Genomic DNA, 15,128 nt, shown 5'->3' with positions numbered 1-15,128 from the left:
CTACCATCCAAGAAGGCAGGGGCAGAAGGAGAAAGCAGACAGAAGACCTTCAGACAACACCTTGGAGAAGATGCTTTGTTACAAATCATTCTTAATAGAGGGTATCTTTCAATCTAGGTTTACCTTCATCTTGGGGACCTGAAGACTGAAATTATCTCTGGTAAGGTGCCAGGAACCTCACAATACTTGAAAATGTAGAGCAGTTACAGATGTCATTAAAGACACACTTCCTGTAAGGACAGTACACTTACCCCACTGGTCAAATTTCAGCTGATGCAATTGTAATTTAGACTGCAATTTGCATTTGATTTTTATACTAGACAACATCCACACAAATCAGGCCTAGACCTGAAAAAAACCACAAACTACTCTTTTTTAACAACTGGGAATATTTCCGGTTTCACTTCCTGCCCTACTTTCAAACCATCTATTAATTCCTGCCACAAAGAGTCTGTATTTGTTCTAACTAAAATATAAGACTTTGTTGGTAAAGTGCATTTTCCTAGGGAGAAGTCTGGGTAAAAATTCTTCAAGATGAAAAGAACTACACAAATTAGACATTTTGCTATTTAATTTTCACCTCACAAAAACTTAAGAGTAGATTTTAATACAGATTGAGAATATTCAGACCAGTCTCTAATGATCTGTGTCTGTATTTTTTTAATTTGTCAAATCAGTGCAGATGATACTTGCACAAACCTGTAATAGGAGAGTTTTCAAGCATTGCACATGAACTGCAGCACAGTGGTTAAAGCTGAAGGGCAACTAAAACGTCAATCCAGAAAATATAAATACTTTCTCAGCATCTCTTTTAAATAGAGCAAAAAGGCTGAGTGGCTAAATAACCTCAACCAAACCAATCATGCCATACAGGTGGTAGAAGATCAACCTTTAGCAACAAAATGGGGATTTATTTGCACATCCTAAAACCAGTTGGTATTCCATTTAGTAAGATCCAAGGGCTTTTTTCACTCAAGGGGGAATGTCTGTTCATATAATAGCCTAAAGATCCCCTTATGGTAACAAGAGCAGGAATCAGCAGAACATGCTGGGCTTTTACACTTGCAGAAGATTTTAACCTAGATTTGAACAAGTTCAACCTGCACTTAATAGCTCTCAAATTGCCTTATCTCCCTGAGAGAACCAGAGGCTGTACATGGCATCACTGAATTACCATTACTGAGCACATGTTGTTATATTACATTTGAGAAATTCGCACCTGTCTGTCTTTGTCAGCTTTTAGAGTCTCCATGACAACTTGCAGCTGCTCTTTATCTTTTATCAGCTCTTCACTCAAGGTTTCCAAATCTTGATTGCTTTGCTTCTCTTTTTCAATTTGATTTTGCAACTTCTCAATCTGTGTGAAGAGAACACACCAAAACACATCAACCACAGCTGGACACAAGGACTGTCTGCACTTTAAGTCATTTTGAAGACCAGAGAGAAATGAGATGGGGACTATGGCTAAAAGATTAAATCCCTCTCTCCTGCAGTTACCAGTCTCAGAGGAGAAAATGGACTGTCTTGTTTTTCTCACAGTGCTAAGAATCTTCTTCATGCCTTTAAAGATCAGAGCATATAAGGCACAGCAGTAAGAAATGTTTAGTTCACCTGCCCGCTGAATGCCCTGTTGTGCCCCTGTCAACAGGAATTAAGTTTCTGGTGCTCCCCTTCCTGAGGAACTTGCCTCCTCCCAGCCTCTCCATCACTGATGGTCTTACTCTACCAGTTAATGCAGGCAGTTATTAAGACACTTCAGTGAGCAACAGCACTAAAAGACCAAAACTCCAACCTAAAACAGGAAGAGAGGAAAAACACTAAAGCACTGGGGTGACCAAGTTCATGCTCCCACTCTCTGTGTTCTGTTCTGTGTTCCCTCTCCCCTAGCAGGTGAAAATACTCCATTTGAAAGATTTGTGAATAAGGCTCCAGTCCTACAACAAATAAAGTTTTCTTATTATTCATTTTGAAAGCTGTACTTGTAATGCATGAGAAGCAGAAAAGCAGTAGCTCTTCAGTACTTAGAACCAAGAGGTTCTGGGAACTGTACTCCCCAAGCCAGGAAATAATTCCTTTTTAAACTTGCAAAGTACTGTGAGCACCTACAGCTCTGCACAAGTATCAGCTCATTTTTGTTTTGGTATTATCAACTCTGCCAAGAGTGAAAATGTCAATGAAAGGGGTATTAAACCTAATTCTTCCAAGTGGGAAATAGCTGGAGGCTGGGCTCTGCCTATGTCAACATGCCCCTCATTACAGGAAGTGTTTAAACAAGCAGGGGCTGCCCAGATTGGAGATAAGGAGGGCTCAGCAGCCAGAAATGTAACCATGTGGAGATTCATTGGTCTGAAAGGAGCTGTTCACAGAAAGCTGCAACAAACTCAGTAGCTCAGCAATAGCTGATCTTCATCTGCACTTCCCAGAAAACTGGAGGCAAGTAAGACATTACTACTTACAGCTCTTTTCAGTAAGTCAGAAAGGCAGAGACAAAAGACAGGTACTTTGACTGCTACTACTTGAGTGTGCCTGAAAGGAGGGTTTTCTACTACCAGCTCCTCTGAAAACCTTGTAAAAAAGGAAAAAAAATGTACATAACTACTTTTTATAGCATCTCCTCTGGTACTACTAGAATAATCTTGTTTCAGCTACATGATCCCACCAACCACTAGATCAGCAGATAAACAAGCATAATCAAACAACAATTTTTGAAAGTCTCAGACAGTGGATGAAATCTCAGCGCAGTTAAACAACTTTATGGAGACAGGATTTTACTATGGATATCTCAGGAAATTTACCAAAAGAACCCCAAAGACATAGAACATTTGAGAAAAATTCTTCTTCATCTCTTGCCCTCTGACTTACACATGCTTGACTTTAACACTCCTCCAGAGTTCTTGCACTCTCCCCTGCCCACTGTAGCAAACATTTTGCAACAAATCTGAGACTTGGCCTATTATTTCCCCTGGCACACCTCACTGTATTCTAATTGAAGGGAATCACAACTGTTGGCACCAATACAGTGCCATAACAGGAGGTGCCCACAGGAATTTGCCTGGGACAAAGCCAGAGGCTGATCACAGTTGTTCAAGTGATTTAAATTGCAGTACACCACAGGTATCTGCTGAGTGCTTTCTATGCCTCCATCTCCAGTTTTAGGCATGTAAATTAGAGCTGGATTGAATTACTTATACAGAACCGGTCATAAATAGAAGTGTGGAAGGAAAATTAGAGTAAACAGAATCTTTGCAGTATTCCTTTTTTCACAAAAGAAAGAAAGAAAAAACAGAACTGATCTCAGCTTAGCAAATGAATCTCTGCAGAAGATGGAATGATCCAGTTCTGGATAGTGCTCTCCCTAGCAGAGAAATGGGCTTGTTACAATCTAGGAATCCACAAGCAGTATTTCATATGTAGGTGCTTCCCTCCCTTGTTCTTTAAGGGATTCAGCTAGCTCACAGGCAAGCCAAACAGAACTGAAATCATTGCTTCAATGTCTCACACACACGGGTTACAGAAGCAATGGAAAAAGGAGAAATGAGCCTTATATTGTGGATAATTTATGAATGGTAGGAATGTGGAAAAATCAAACATGAAAATGTTTTAATACTGTAGAGTAGGAAGCATCCTTTTTTTCCCAGCAGCATTTGGCTCAATTCATCAGACCTGAGGAATCAAGTAACTAGTCAGACAAAAATAAGGGCTGGTAGTTGGAGGTGAACTGGAGCAGTGTATTTCACAAGGACAAGGACTGAGGTGGCATTTGAGCTAAATGTAATCAAAGTTAATAACAGAGTGCAACACATGTACATGTAAGTAAAATTAAAAAATGATGACCTACATGCTTGTTACAAAGATGGAAAGAGCTGAGGTCTTTACAGACAGAGAGAAACACTAAAGAATTTGTAACAGCTAAGAGGACAAGAAAAAGCAGGCCCAGGACTCTGGACAGCAAGAAAGACATTTAAAATATACTAACCTGAATTCACCTGTGTAATTGATTTGATTTACATGTAAAAATTATTTAACTTTCAAAAAACAAAAATAGTTCAATGTGACCATGGCTTCCTTTCTGTGAGACAACAGAGAGGGACACAATCAACAGTACAATCTGATAGGGGCAAACAGGCACTAAAAACCAGCTTTTATTTAACAGGAACAGTCACTTTTTCTTACTATGACGCACATAAGCAGGCAGTGAAGTAGAAGGCATTAAATAAAATTATTAGAATTTAATTGCATTAGAATGCAATTAAATAGACAGGACCAAAATCATGGTCAGTCTTATGGGGATCACGAGTGAACTCCCTGAAAACTCTCATCATTCAGGAATGCTGCACAGCCCTTTGTGCACTGTGTTTAAAAAATCTGAGAGCTCCATTTGCTCCTGTGAGCAAATTACCTTTTTGCTAAGCTGCTGATTTTCCTTTTCCAGTTCCACAAACTTTAGGCTGCTCTCTCTGGAGGTCAAGGAGGCATCTCTCAGCTCTTGGATTGTGTTCTGCAAGCTCTGATTATCTTTCTCCAGCTTCAGTATTCGACTCGAAGCACATTCATTCAACTCAAACACAAAGGACTTTCTGGCTGTTGAAACATGAGAAGCAGAAGGTGGCACTAATCAATTCACCAATGTCTCCTTCTGAGGTGCACAAGATCTACTTGGATGAAGATTATTGCTGTCAGTCTTACAATTTCAGCTTGACTGCTAAGTAAATACTTAGTTAAAAACAGAACTCATTTTCACAGACAACCATTAACACCTTCAATAAATAGAGTACTATCTGAACAGCCAGCCATCTAAAAAGTTGCTTACTTTCTTAATTCATCTTAAATTTGCTTTAGTCACGTAGGGAGCATGTCTAATGTTAGTAACAAAATATACTGTGCTACTATCTCATACTTTCATCATAGAAATAAACTGAGGCAGAAAGTAAACCCCTGCTAAGTTTTTGCTAAAACAGCAAGGTGGTGCACTTACAAGAGCTAGTGAAAACTCAGGTATTCAATCACATTCAGTTATAGAAAAGATTCTTACAAAAGAGAATTCCAGTGCTTATCTTTATAGCTTCTTCATCAAGAGTATGCTGAAGCACAGAGAATAATTTACTACTAGGTATCCAGGCACGGGACACCCATCATAATGCTGATCTGAGAAGTGTCTGAAGTTGAAATCTCAGAACTAAATGTATTCAAGTCTTACAACAGAGTTGTTGTTTTACTCAATGCTTGTAGATCAAAAGTCTCACTACCTCTCAGACTCAAATCCATCACCTGAGCCTCACTGCTCTCTTAATTTCTCTGCCCTGCATTTGAATAATTATAAGAGCAACCTTCTTGTACACATGAAATAATTGCTACCCATCACCTCAAAATCACATTTCATATGAAATTGACTTAAACACTGTCTTTAAACAAAAGAAAATTAGTAACTCCTTCTAAATAAGCACTACAGCATACTGAGTACTTTAAGCTGGCAACTTTCTGAGATTGGTAAAATTCTGTTTGTCTCTTTTGCAGAGCATCACCTGGAAAGCTTTGGTCAAGTGAAGACTCAAATACTTAACATTTACTAACTAAATACTCCAGTTGAGTTCTGTTCTGAAGTCCACCTAAATTACTTTTTCTCATGCTTATTTTTAAAATTATTTTTAATAAAAAATACCAAACTAGCTGGTAAAATCTTCTATCCGCCACCTTTGCAGACTCTACTTGATAGCCAGGAATGGGAGATTTTCCAGAAGAGTTTTGCAGTCTGACTCTATTTGTACAAAAAAGCTGCATTCAGAACAGCAACATGGATTGAAATAAAACTTCTTACAGATAATTATTGTAAAGTCAGAACAGCACTTCCATTAAATAAAAGTCCAAATTTACATGTTCTTAAAAGAAAAAAAAATCCACTTCCTTCACCATTTTATTTTCCTACTGAATACAAATTTATGGATGTTCTCAGTTCCTCATTCTTTTTCTTTGGTTAATCAGAGAGCTTCTGAAGCTCCAGTGCTAAAATGCTACACATCAGTGCAGTGCTAAATCACTCAAGCAAATTTTTAAAGTTATGTTTGATAGAAATTAGTTAATAAGAGGTAACTAGCATTCCTCCTTTGATTACATCAACAGTGAAAGCAAATCAGGAAGGGAACAAAACTTGGTATTTTAAACGGGCCATAAAATTTAGATATTTTTCTATTTTCCTGAAATACTCTTGATCAAAAGTTTTAAGTTTGGAGAGAACTGTGTTTTTCCCCCCACTAACACAATGAGCAATGTTGTTGATTACACAGAAGGAGTAATAGAGTGACATTCATTTCTCATGCTAACATAACCTGCTTTGCAAGATTATTATTTAGAAGTAACAATTAACTAGTCATTAATCTTAGTGAAGAGAACTCAGATCCTAGACAGCAAGAAGATTTCACAATTGGTGTAAGCCACACACACAGCTGTTTTACAAAACAAAGCTATTCTAGATAGTTTCACTGAAAACTTAACATCTGCTCACTCTAATTTATTCCTTTGTTTTCAAGTTCAACTGTTCCTGGCTCACAAAGCCAAATATGCAAATCTTAGCAAAATAAGGTGAATACTCAATACTCAAAGCTGCATGTTGAATTAGAAGAAATAGCTTATATTTCCCAAGTTCCACTTAGAATTGTTATTTAGGCTGCTGTAATAGACAGAAGAAATGCTAAACACAGGAACCAATGCTAAAACCTGTCCAGTGAAGAAAGAATAAGCTATGTTTGTGATAGCTACGGAAATCAAATCAACCACTCCAAGAAAAAAAATCAGCCAGTTATTTTAACTGCACACATTTTTCAGTATCTTGTAAAAATAAATGACTTCAGCATACATTACTTCCTGGGACTTAAAAGACCACATAACTGTCTGTATTAACTGTACTAAAGAATACTAAAGATCACAGACTCCACCCAACCATTCAGTTAGAAATATTCAATGTGACATTTCTGCTGTGTCATTTGCAAAGCTTTCTTTATTTTTTAATTTTTATTAAAGTGTAATACTTAAAAGTCATTCTCTCAGTGATGAACATAACAAAAGGAAAACATTTTGATGCTTTCAAAAGAGAGTGAAAGGAAGAGGAATACACTTTAGAAGTTCAAAAAAAGGAAGGTCAAAGTCAAGTGGATGAATGAGAGAAGCTTTCCAATCTTGGATTCAACTTCTGTTCCCAGTGAACCAATCTGTTTATTCTGAAACAGAATAAACAAACACCACAGCTACCACAGGTGGTACTCACTATCTGCAAGATCAGTGCTTTTTGACAGCTGTTCTAGTTCCCAGCCTAGGTGTGCAGACTCGTTCATGCTCTGTTTCTGTGCAATCTCCAAGACCATGTTCTCCTCCAGCAGCTCCTCAATTCTCTTCTTGTCTGTGTCCCGGTCCTGTGCAAGACACACATGAATGAAAGTGAGATCTCTAACACTGCAGGCTGAGCTGCTGCAAGCACAGTGTATGCTGAGGGTAGAAGAATCTCCTTAAACACTGGGGTTTTATCATGAAATACATCTTCAGCACTACATGTCTGCAGTGGGCTACCTGTATGAGCCACAGAAAGCAAAGCCCAACTGGTCCCGTTTAGCACCAGCTCTGGTCCATGATACACTTGGAGAGAGGGGAATGGCAGTGGGAACTCACTGGGTGATGACAGGGCCACTGCAAGCCAGGACTAGTATGGCAGACCAGATTCAGGATGTCTCCAGAGCTAAGCTCCTCAAAAACATGCATCATCATGCTCTGACACACTGAAGTTCTTCAGATAGAACCTTGAATTCTGCAGAGCTTCAACTCATCACATCAAACTTGGACACAGCCATATGGATAAGCAAGTAACACCTGCCTCATAATTTGAATCCTAACTCCTGAAAACAGACCTGGAGAATGAATCTACTGTTGCTTCTTGTGACTATTTGGGCCATTTGCTTTTGTGGGAACTGAAATGCTGCCTCAGTGGTTCTCAGCTTTTCAGAAACCAAAACTCAAAAATTCATCAAGTCACCAGAAAAGTATGCAAAATCTCCAGCAACTTTGGAGAAGCTGAGCATTACATGATCTTTGTAATATTCTGAATCATAGAATCATAAAATGGTTTGGGATGGAAGGGACATTAAAGGTTATGCAGTTCTTACCAAGGGAAGGGACACTTCCCACTAGACCAGGTTGTTCAAAGTCCCATCCAACCTGGCCTTTAACACTTCTAGGAATGAAGCATCCACAACTTCTCTGGGAAACCTCTTTCAGTGCCTCAACACCCTCACAGTAAAGAATTTCTTCTTCCTATTATCTAATCTAAACCTACTCTCTCTTAGTTTGAAGCCATTCTCTCTTGTCCTATCACCACATGCCCCTGTAAAATGTCTTCCACCATCCTGCTTTAGGCTCCCTCCAGCTACTGCAAGGCAGCAATTAGGTCAGCCTGGAGCCCCCTCTTCTCCAGGCTGCAAAATCCCAATTCTCTCAGCCTTTCCTCACAGGACAGATGCCCCATCCCTCTGATCTTCTTGGATACCCTCCCCTGGACTTGTTCCAATAGGTCCATGTCCTTCCTGTGCTGGGACCCCAGAGCTGGATGCAGCATTCCAGGGGGGTCTCAGCAGAGCAGAATGGAGGGGCAGAATCCCCTCCCTCACCCTGCTGATCATGCTGCTTTGGATGCACCCCAGGACACATTTGGCTCTTTGGGCTGTGAGTGCCCATGGCTGGGTCATGACCAACCTCTCACCCAGCAGCACCCTCAAGTCCTTCTCAGCAGAGCTGCTCTGATCTGTTCATCCCCACCCTGTGTTGATACCGGGGGTTGCCTGACCCAGGTGCTGCACCTTGAACTTCAACCAACCACATGAGATCCCCATGGGCCCACTGCTTGAGCTTGTCCAGGTCCCTCTGGATGGCCATCCCATCCTTCAGGTGTGTCAACCACACCACTCTGCTTGGTGTCACCTGCAAATCCACTGACAGTGCACTTGACCGCTTTGACAATGTCATAAATGACAGAGATATTAGGTAACACTGGGCCCAGTATGGATCCCTGAGGGACACCCCTTGTCACTGATGTACATCAAGATTTAGTCATCCCATATGGCATCCTCCACATTTTTATTTCCAACAGAACCAGTTGAAAATCCTCTATAGATAAACTACAAGAATTCAAATCATGATGGGATAAGAGGAGAACTGTTAAGTAAAATACAAGAGATAAGAGTACTTATTATTTCTAGTGGGTTATGAAGTCCAGTGTTGCTTTTTGTTTGTAGGCAATAGTCTTCCACTTACTACCTACCTTTCCTTATTTATGAAGTAATAAAACATATCTCTGATTTACACATAAAGCAATTCTAGAATTTTGTGTCTTTTACAGTGGTAATGGATTCTTAAAGACTGCAATGGCTGGGGATTTTGTTTCCAACAAGAAAGACTATTAACTAGAGTAGATATAATTTCCTAATCTAAGAGACTTCTACTTAAACAGATTTTAATATCTCCATTAACAAAATGTGTGAAAGCAGACCTTACTATAAAATTGTGATATACCTTCTGCATAAAAAACCTTCAGTCTCATACAATGTAGGATTGGCAATAACTACACTGTTAACATTGCACTATTTCAAGAATTCATGTGCAGAAAGTTCAATCTAAAAACCTCTTCAAAAGCACTATTGATTTATTTGCCTGCATCTACCAGTTTCTGTGACTTGATTTTGTTATGTAAAGATAAAAATGGCAGTTTAAAAAATTAGCATAATGAAAAAGAAAGTGTATACCAGCTCTACATCATGAAGTTTGGATTTCAACTGCAGATTTTCCTTCTCTAATTCATGCAGCTTATCACCACGAGCTCTTGCCATGGTTAGCTGTTCTTCTAGCATGGCTTTTGTTTCAATTAATACAATGTTGTCTTCTCTTAATTCCTAGGGAAAAAAAGTAACATTATTAATTTCTTACTGACTTTTCATAGACCAAGTGATTTTAATGAAGTGACATTGCAAAAAACAAGAAGGAAATCTGACATGTTTGTTTCGTAGAAAGACTTTTACTTAATATTTTAATGAGAGATGATAGTATTTTTTTTTCCTTTGAGTCACTATACAAGTAAATCTAATATTTCTTAGAGTTTTTTCCTGAATTTTACAAGCTTAACAGTTTCTTTGCTTTATGAGGCTAGATCAAAAGGTGCACAGAAAAGAGCAACTGTTCAATTCCACTGTTGTAATTCCTTTGCCAATTCATCATAGTTCCTTGTTTTCCCAGCTTCAAAACAGATTCTTTACTTTCAAGGGATGGGGTACAGTATCCATCAATACATTCAAGATCCACCTTCCTGTTTCAGTACACTCATGTGCAAATGTCTGTTAAATAAAGTTTATCTCTCTCATGAACAGAATTTTAATTCACTTGAACAGCAGAAGTTGTTTTATACTTAACACTTTATCACTTAACACTCCCTGCCACTTCCCCACTAAACACATGAGCATGAACTGCACAAGCCATGTCACTTACTCATTACAGCTTCTGGATCTGGTTTTACTGAGTAGAAGTTTAATTTATTCTTTTGTTGTAGCCACAGCATTAGAAACAGGTGAATTATACTGCACTGCAACTGCTCCTTGCAAACAGCAAATCAAATGAAACTCTGCTCATTCAAGTATCTTATTCTGGAAACATGAAATATCCAAAGCACGAAATCTGGCCATGAAATGTTGGTCAAGTTTTAAACACATTTATCAAAAATGTCTCATTTTAAGCTATAATACCTCACTGCTAGCTTTTACTTTAGCTGATCCCCAGATAAGTCTTGAGTCCAAGACGTATGTTCTATGGCAGGAATTCATCAGCATTTCAAGATTAAATGGATATGGTAAGGAATTTTCCCCAGATGAGTTACAACTGGGCATGAAGCAGACTGAATCTCTACAGAAACTTCATCATTCTCTCCCCATCCACTCTGCTGTTCCAATGAAATATACAAAACCAGAAAATGTGCAAACAGGACAAACTGCTAGACAAGTTTATTCCTGGATAACTGACTTCAAATGTGATGTCTCTGCTGACACAGTGTTCATGTCTGGTCTCTCAGACCACAAACATCCAAACCAAGTAGATTCCTGAAAGATCACGAGGCATGAGCAAATCACTTTCACAACTTAATCAGTTACTATCTTCTCATTTTTGGGGTGTAATCAGCCTTAAGAAGCCTTATATAAGCGCTTTTATTTAAAAAGCAAACAGAAAAGAAGGAAAAAAAGACAGACAGATGTAAAGAATGAGTTAAGAGTGTCTGATGACAGCCACTCCCCTGCCTTTTGGTACTACAGGGGGCCATCATTTAAAGACCTTTCATAATCATAGTTGTTTGTTGCAGCTTGACTCTATATGGTATAATATGGAAAGTCTACCTCATGCAGTACCATACTGCCCTTGATCTCTCAGTGGGTCAGCTACCAACTTGCAAATCATGAGAGAAAAAATTTTCCTACTATAGTAGCATTAAAAGGACTAGTATGTCAGTGTTTGTGAAGAGGTTCATCTTCATTTAAAATGTCTGAGTATGCTAGTAACTAAAATAACAATACTGAAACACTAAGGTTACAGAACCTGCATTTTGGGCCAAGTCTGATCTAACAGGGTCACTTCAGGGTGGGCAAACTTAAAAGGTTGACACTGAACAGATGACAGACCAGAAGAAGTACATGGCACAAAAACTGCTGGGTGTTATGGAAGCTGCCAGAATATCTGTAATGAAACAGCAATGTGCCAAGAGTTTACTTTGCTAGATCACCACACTCAATCTGGACCACAGCCCTAAGAACTGAAGTGGTGTCTGACCTCAAAGACATGACCTCATAACTATCCTTAAAATTGCCTACCAAGCAAGAACTAGTTATTTTAGTGTCTCATCAAGAGCCAAACTACGTGCCAAGTGCATACACATATGCAGGCTCTGGTACAAACCACAAACCAGTGGGAGCTGCACTATATGGAAAACTGAAGCACTTTCCATTGAGCACCCAGGATGGGCAGTCATGCCAGTTCAAAGTAGTTCTGATGAAATATTAAATTAATAACCAGGTGGAAATGCCTGCTGTGATGAGGTAGACATTGCTCACTCTCAGATCTGAGGTTGTCTTAATACTGAAAAGTTCATATAATTTAAATAATTAGTCCATGGAAGCTTTCCATGGGAAGAAAAGCTGTCCTAACTAACACATGTCAGCACTAACATCTCCCAGAAGTTGCTGGAATAACACAGCTGACCTAAAAATCTAACTGGCCACAAATCACACTTGTTAGACAGTCAGCAGGTGGTGGTCATGGGGTGGTGCTGCTTCCACTGGAACTGAAGGTCATTTTTAATCAAATTAACAAATTCAAATACAAAAATAACCAAATATATAATTCAAATATAAAAAACAACCAACATTATTTTAAAACTATAAGGTTAATTTAAAATCAGCAACAAAAACATTTGGCTGTGGATTTTTTTTTTTGTTGAATACACTGGGTATAATTCAGCTTTTGCACTTTCTAAAATGAATTACATATTGTGGTCTGATGCCCTATCAACTGTAACTTGAAATAGCTTTAACAATGTGCACTGTGCATTCAGATGGTTACAATTAACTCTGCAGATAAGTGGTTGCACGATCAGGGTGTGTTGTCACTGGGAAACATTTTCAGAAACTAAATTAGCAATGAGATTGTTTAAATCTGAAAAAAAAAAAGAATTTTCACATGCATCTGGCCCAATTCAAACCCTTGCCTTCAGGCAGTTCAGAAGCTGTTGCTGCTGAGCCATAACAGTTAACATCTTGTGACAATCAAACATTGAACACTTATATGACAACATACAAGACACAAGACATGCTTTTGCCTTTTTTTTTTTTTTAATTGACAAGAGACTTCTCCCATCATCCTGCATAGAAATTTGATTATGATGAGAAGAAGAAAAACTGGGCAAGGCATACTGCTTGGCCATAGAAAATAATCTCATCTCGTGGAACAACAAAAGGTTCAGTGGAGATGATCCTGGAAGGGAGCTCTGCACTGCAGAGAAGCAACTCCATGGAGGAAACCCAGCACTGAGCTGCTCCTTCACATTCACAGTTGTGACCTCGTTAAGCAACCCCAGCAGGAAGGCTCCAGAGGACATTCATGTTCCTTGAATGATTGTTCAATTAAAATGTCACTCCTGAATAATTTGCCAAGACATAGAGAGAAGGAGAACACCACACAAGCCTTAAATGTGTTACATTGGCATACAGATTTCAACCTTTTGCACTCCTCCTGCAATAGCAGGAAGGAAAAGATTTTTAAGGGCTCATTTAATAGCTTTCTGCATTGATGCACAACATTAAATCCTCTTTTTCTTCTCACCTACCAATCTGGCACTGCTTATTAACAACCCTGCCAAGACCCTATGAGCCCTAAGGTATCACATTACCACAGAAAAGCAGCTGATGCTGAACACACCTACATTTTCACTGTGTGCTCTGGATGATTTGTTCAGGTCTTAAGGGTTAGAGCTTAGCAAGCCATTGGCAACCAGTAAATGCCATGAAATGAATAATCACTGTACTGTCTAGAGGTAAAAATCTCTACCATGTTATATCCCTGAACAAATCTAAGCCGAGACTATATTGACCCCAGATATTAATTGTCCTTTCAGAGGGGCAGAGGACTTGAGTCAGATTTGACAGAAAACTGAGGCCCCGTGGAAAGCTGGATACTGGCTAGTATGAACAGTCTTTGTGCTAGTCTGTGACCATAAAAATACACAACAGGGCCCTGTGGAATCCTCTGAATGCACCAGCCTGTGACCAGTGGAGTTTGCCTGCTGCTCAATGCTGTCAGTCCATGGTTGGATTCAAAACTTGATCAGTGATGCCAGAGGGAGTGGTGAGAATGTGAAACTTGATGTCTATTCTAAACCACACAGCACCCTGCACACAGCTGTGCAATCCTGTTGCCTGTTAGAAAAGCTCAGCTCCTACAAAAGTGACTTTTGCTAAAGGCCACACTGTGGCTCCAAATTAGACATGTACTGGATCAATGGGAAACACTCGTGGTCTCACTACTGTATTTGTGCTGGTTTTGGCTGGGGTAGGCCAAATGGCTACTATGGGGCTGTGTTTTACATTTGGCTGAACACAGTGTTAATTGAGATGTTTTTGTCATTGCTGAGTAGAGCTCACACAGAGCAAAGGCCTCTTTTGCTTTCTGTGCTGCCATGATGGCAAGGCAGTTGGGGGTGCATGGGAAACTGGGAGGAGACACAGCCAGGACAGGTGACTCAAACTGACCAAAGGGATATTCCAGACCATATGGCATCATGCATCAGTATATAAAGTGGGAAGAAGGAAGGGGAGGACATTTGGAGTGATTGTGTTTCACTTTCCAAGTCACCATTACATGTGATGGGGCTCTGCTCTCCTGGAGATGGCTGAACACTTGCCTGCCCATCATGGGAAGCAGTGAATTAATTCCTTGGTGTGCTTTTTGCTTTCCCTACCAAACCATCTTTATCTAAACCCATGAGTTCTCCAGCATTTACCCTTCCAAGTCACCCTCTGATCTCACTGGTGGGGAGTGAGTTAGTGGCTGCAAGGGGCTTGGCTGCTGGCTGGCATTAAACCATGACAGTAATGCAGGGAGGTACGTATCCCTGGAAAGCCAGCACTAATCTCTGACATTCTGCAGTTCCACCAAAAACTGACAGGATGGAAGAGAGAGCAAGGAGAGTTAGAAGAAATTTGAAACTAATGTGAAGGTCTCTTAACTGAATGCTATGTTAAGCAAGATTAGCAGTGCAGGACATGAACACAGCAGTCCAGGAAACTGCTGGCTCTGGGACAATCAGAAAGCTACTCCCTTGATCTCAAATGAGGGGACACAACATCTCCTGTCCGAGCTCCAGGTAAATGATCTGAGCAGCAGGCACAGCTAAGCACCTCCAGTGCATAGCCAGAAGGGGAACACCAGGATGCCTCACTGATAGCCAGTGTGCCAGGGCAGAGCATGACTGATTTGCCAGCCTGAGGGAGGAAAACAGAGAGAGGCAGAGCTTCACTCTTCCTAATGCAAACTGGGAATTACTGAGAAGCAGGACAGGCTTT

The 15,128-nt window shown here is 39.8% G+C and overlaps 1 protein-coding gene across 3 annotated transcripts in view; it reads right to left on the bottom strand.

Moving 5' to 3' along the window:
* CCDC88C (coiled-coil domain containing 88C) overlaps positions 1 to 15,128 on the bottom strand; it is a 97,084-nt gene that overhangs the window by 28,057 nt on the left and 53,899 nt on the right. For all 3 annotated transcript variants that reach the window (XM_071426608.1, XM_071426609.1, XM_071426610.1), the window contains exons 11-14: positions 9,780 to 9,926; positions 7,259 to 7,403; positions 4,400 to 4,581; positions 1,220 to 1,357 (exon numbers count right to left, since the gene is read on the bottom strand). In XM_071426608.1, the coding sequence (XP_071282709.1) occupies positions 1,220 to 1,357; positions 4,400 to 4,581; positions 7,259 to 7,403; positions 9,780 to 9,926 (612 nt within the window). The remainder of the gene's footprint in view (positions 1 to 1,219; positions 1,358 to 4,399; positions 4,582 to 7,258; positions 7,404 to 9,779; positions 9,927 to 15,128) is intronic.

This window comes from Agelaius tricolor, unplaced genomic scaffold (assembly GCF_023055355.1).
Source record: "Agelaius tricolor isolate 1412-34295 unplaced genomic scaffold, bAgeTri1.0.p SCAF_5, whole genome shotgun sequence".
NCBI classification, from domain to species: Eukaryota; Metazoa; Chordata; class Aves; order Passeriformes; family Icteridae; genus Agelaius; species Agelaius tricolor.
The sequence above is the reverse complement of the archived record's forward strand: the minus strand, read 5'-3'. Positions and strand labels throughout refer to the sequence as shown.